Genomic DNA, 3,495 nt, shown 5'->3' with positions numbered 1-3,495 from the left:
TATATATATATATATACGACTGTATAGCATAGGCTATTCTTTCTTTATCATTTAACTTAATAACAATGTCTTTGTTACATTGCAGACCCGTGGCATCATATCAAGAATCTCGACAATTTCTTCACAAGAATATCCTTTAAAAAATATTAAAACAATATGCAGTATTATTTATAGGCTGAATAGGAAAATTCATGCTTTTTAATGAATTTTTCACCCCTAAATCAGCAGTTGTGCAATAGCTATAAACTCCCAGAATGGTATCATTTCTCTTGTTCTTGAAAACACACTGTCTCTATTCATCATTAGGCATTAATATTATGTTACACTCTGGCTGCATTAATGGCTGAACAATGCTGTACTTCTTTAAAACTGTTTCAACTATCATTGGAATGCAAGAGTCTTTAACATGCTCACATCTATCATTTCCATCAGAGGAATGGATTCGCCTGTATGGTGTTATCAGAGTTTTTTGAACTTGTGTAAGTCCTATTTATTTTCGCCTGAAGCGTTAATTCTTTCAGGATTGCATACTGATTCGCAAGAACTAATCCTGTCTGTTTTTGCTTTCCCATATTCAGGCAATTCCTGTTTGTGGTCACGTTTACAACTTTTCTCTTTAACTGTGTGGAATATGATGTTCTCTTTGCCAACCGAGTGGTCAACCACACGGGTCAGAGCCTCGGTCCTCTGGACAGGAACAAGGTCACCCTTCCTGATGCGATTTTACCCAGCGAGCAGTGCACTGAGAGGTCAGTGTGTCCGCTTTATACAGGCACATGCACTGAGGCAGAGCGTCGCTGAGCGTCCTTATATTGTGAATTGAATTCAGCTTTGCTTGTAGCAGTTTGTTGATTACTCTGAATTTTTTATTTAGTTAAACAACTACTTACATCATTAACCAATTTGGTGTTTGTATCATTAGCTAGTTTTTCATTAGATAAGTAAGTAAAGCTAAGTAAAATAAGGTTAAGTTGAAGTATTAAAATTACTTAAACTGGCTAAAAATAAATGAAAGCTAAATAGAGATATAAAAATCGAATAATAAATCATTAAAACAATGAAAAGGATAAAAGCACATAATAAAACTATTAAATGAAATAAAGCTATACTAAATGAGATGTAAGTATTAGATAAAAAAAATAAAATTTTTGTAAAAAAAATTACAAATATTGCATTGGCAACTAACTGAAGTAAAATAAGATTAAGTTGAAGTATAAAAATGACTAAAACTAAATAAAGAATGTAATACTCACTAATTAAAATGAATACTGAAAATATAAAACTGAATTTAAAAAAGTAAAAAAATATATAAAAATGACAAAAGCACATAACAAAACTATTAAAAATGAAAACTGAAAATATAAAAATAAAAGCTAATTTCAAATGTTAATAAATACTATATTACTATACAAATAATATTATAGTAACACTGGACATATTTCAAATATATTTTATTAATACAGAAAATCCTAGTTTATAAAAAGTAAAAAAAAACGTTTTTTTTTCACTGAAGCAAGCAAAGTTCAGTGTTTAGGTTTTGGCTCTTACAGCTGTTTTCAACATTGATAATAAATATAAATGCTTCTTAAGCAGCAAATCAACATATTAGAATGATTTCAGAAGGATCATGTGACACTGAAGACTGGAGTAATGATGCTGAAAATTCAGCTTTCATCACAGGAATAAATTACGTTTTAAAATATATTCAAATTAAAAAAAAAAAGTTTTTTTGGCTCTTAAAAAAATATTATGTTTTAGAAAATAACAAATAGGTATACTTATTGGACAGACAGTTTTCTGATATCACAAATAAAATATTTTGATTTTGCATGTGAACTTTTATTGTAATGCACCACTCAAGGTTTATTTCACTTCAGGTTTGGATCTTTTGGAAAAACATTTGGAACATGTTTTGTGTTCAGTTTTCAAAGCTTTAAGTTGTAATTGCCATTTTCTTGGTGTTTCAAGCTCAATTTCCATAGTAGCCTGAAAGCAAACATGCCCTAAAGCACTGGGTGAGAATGCTGTTTTCGCGCATGTGATCCATTGCATCACACTGGAACTCAATTCAGCTTCACCTGATTCGTTTCCTACTTCTCAGACAGTGGCTCCAAAATAAGCAAGCTGTAAACAAGCACCTGTTGTGAACATCAGCAGAGGGATGTTCAGCTCTCTCAGACCCTGCCATTCTATTTCTGTGGCCGTAGATGATACTGAAACTGTGTATTACGTAGAGCTCATGGGTTTTAAATAGACACTGGGATGTTTTGGTCCATTTGACATTGAATAGCTATTTTGCTTGTTTCTCAGATTTTTACTTTGCAAACCTTTTCATGGACACCTAGTGTTTTGACACAGAGAGACCTGTTCATGGACACACAGAGATGTGGTGTTGACAGACACAGATATGCAACACAAACATATTAATATCATAGCTGACTCACTTCAGTGAGACTAATTCAGGAACATCTTGTGCTGTCATACAGTAATTAAGACTTGGTAAACATTCTCATTTGGTCAGTCATATTATTTTCGAAATGCTGATTTGGTTCTCAAGAAACATTTTTTTATTATTGTCAATGTTGAAAATGCTTGTGCTGCTTCATATTTTTGTACAAACAGTGATTTCAGGATTCTTTTGAAGACAGAAAATTCAAAAGAGCGGCAATAGAAATCTTTGTAATATTATATATGTCCTTTCTCTCACTAAATCACATATTGGGTATTACTTATCATTTAGTATTTAGCATCAGTTTTGTTAAGTTTGGCTTGTTAGGCTGAGTTATATATGACTTTATTCTTATAATGTCATGAACCATGAGCAATCCCACAATCACCTGCTGCCATCATAGTGATGATCTTCCTCTCCCAATCAGGATTCAAGGAAACAGCTGGATCATCTTCCTCTTGATAATGGCAGCCATTTTCTGGGTCTATCGACTCGTGAAGGTGATCTGCAACGTCCTCAGCTACTGGGAGATCCGACAGTTTTATAAAAAAGCACTGAAAATACAGATGGTAAGAGATGATCACCAACAAGATTATAGTTTAAAGTGCATATTTAACATGCTGTGTCTGGCTTTTCATAGTTCTTAGTCACACTTTTTTCCTTTGATAGATCATTTTAAATGGTCAGACAGTGTGACAAAGTTTTAAAAGTACAAATATTCCATGTTGTCTGTCAGTTAAGTCATAAAATGGCATGTATAATAATCATAAAATTCTGAACAAATGCAGTTTAATCTGAAACTGCTCATTTAAGAATGCTGTAGTTTAAACAGTTAGACTGTGTAGTTTTATCTTTTGCAGCCCTGAGGTTGTTGAAAATGTATTATTTATTATTATTTTAATAAATAATCACATTCATTTGTCATGCCTAAATATAAATGCTAAATATTTATTATTTAATAAGTAAATAAATATAATATTTATATTAGTTAATAAACGAATAATCAACTAATATAAATATTTATTTACTTATTAAATTATATAAAT

The 3,495-nt window shown here is 31.4% G+C and overlaps 1 protein-coding gene across 1 annotated transcript in view; it reads left to right on the top strand.

The window, feature by feature from the left end:
• LOC107677139 (autophagy-related protein 9A-like) overlaps positions 1 to 3,495 on the top strand; it is a 12,402-nt gene that overhangs the window by 1,137 nt on the left and 7,770 nt on the right. Inside the window, exons 3-6 of the mRNA XM_016471925.1 lie at positions 86 to 129; positions 415 to 479; positions 579 to 749; positions 2,877 to 3,095. Coding sequence (XP_016327411.1) covers positions 86 to 129; positions 415 to 479; positions 579 to 749; positions 2,877 to 3,095 — 499 coding nt within the window. The remainder of the gene's footprint in view (positions 1 to 85; positions 130 to 414; positions 480 to 578; positions 750 to 2,876; positions 3,096 to 3,495) is intronic.

This window comes from Sinocyclocheilus anshuiensis, unplaced genomic scaffold (genome assembly GCF_001515605.1).
Source record: "Sinocyclocheilus anshuiensis isolate Anshui unplaced genomic scaffold, SAMN03320099.WGS_v1.1 scaffold392, whole genome shotgun sequence".
NCBI classification, from domain to species: Eukaryota; Metazoa; Chordata; class Actinopteri; order Cypriniformes; family Cyprinidae; genus Sinocyclocheilus; species Sinocyclocheilus anshuiensis.
Note: the sequence above shows the minus strand (reverse complement) of the source record. Positions and strands in the feature narration are given on the sequence as shown.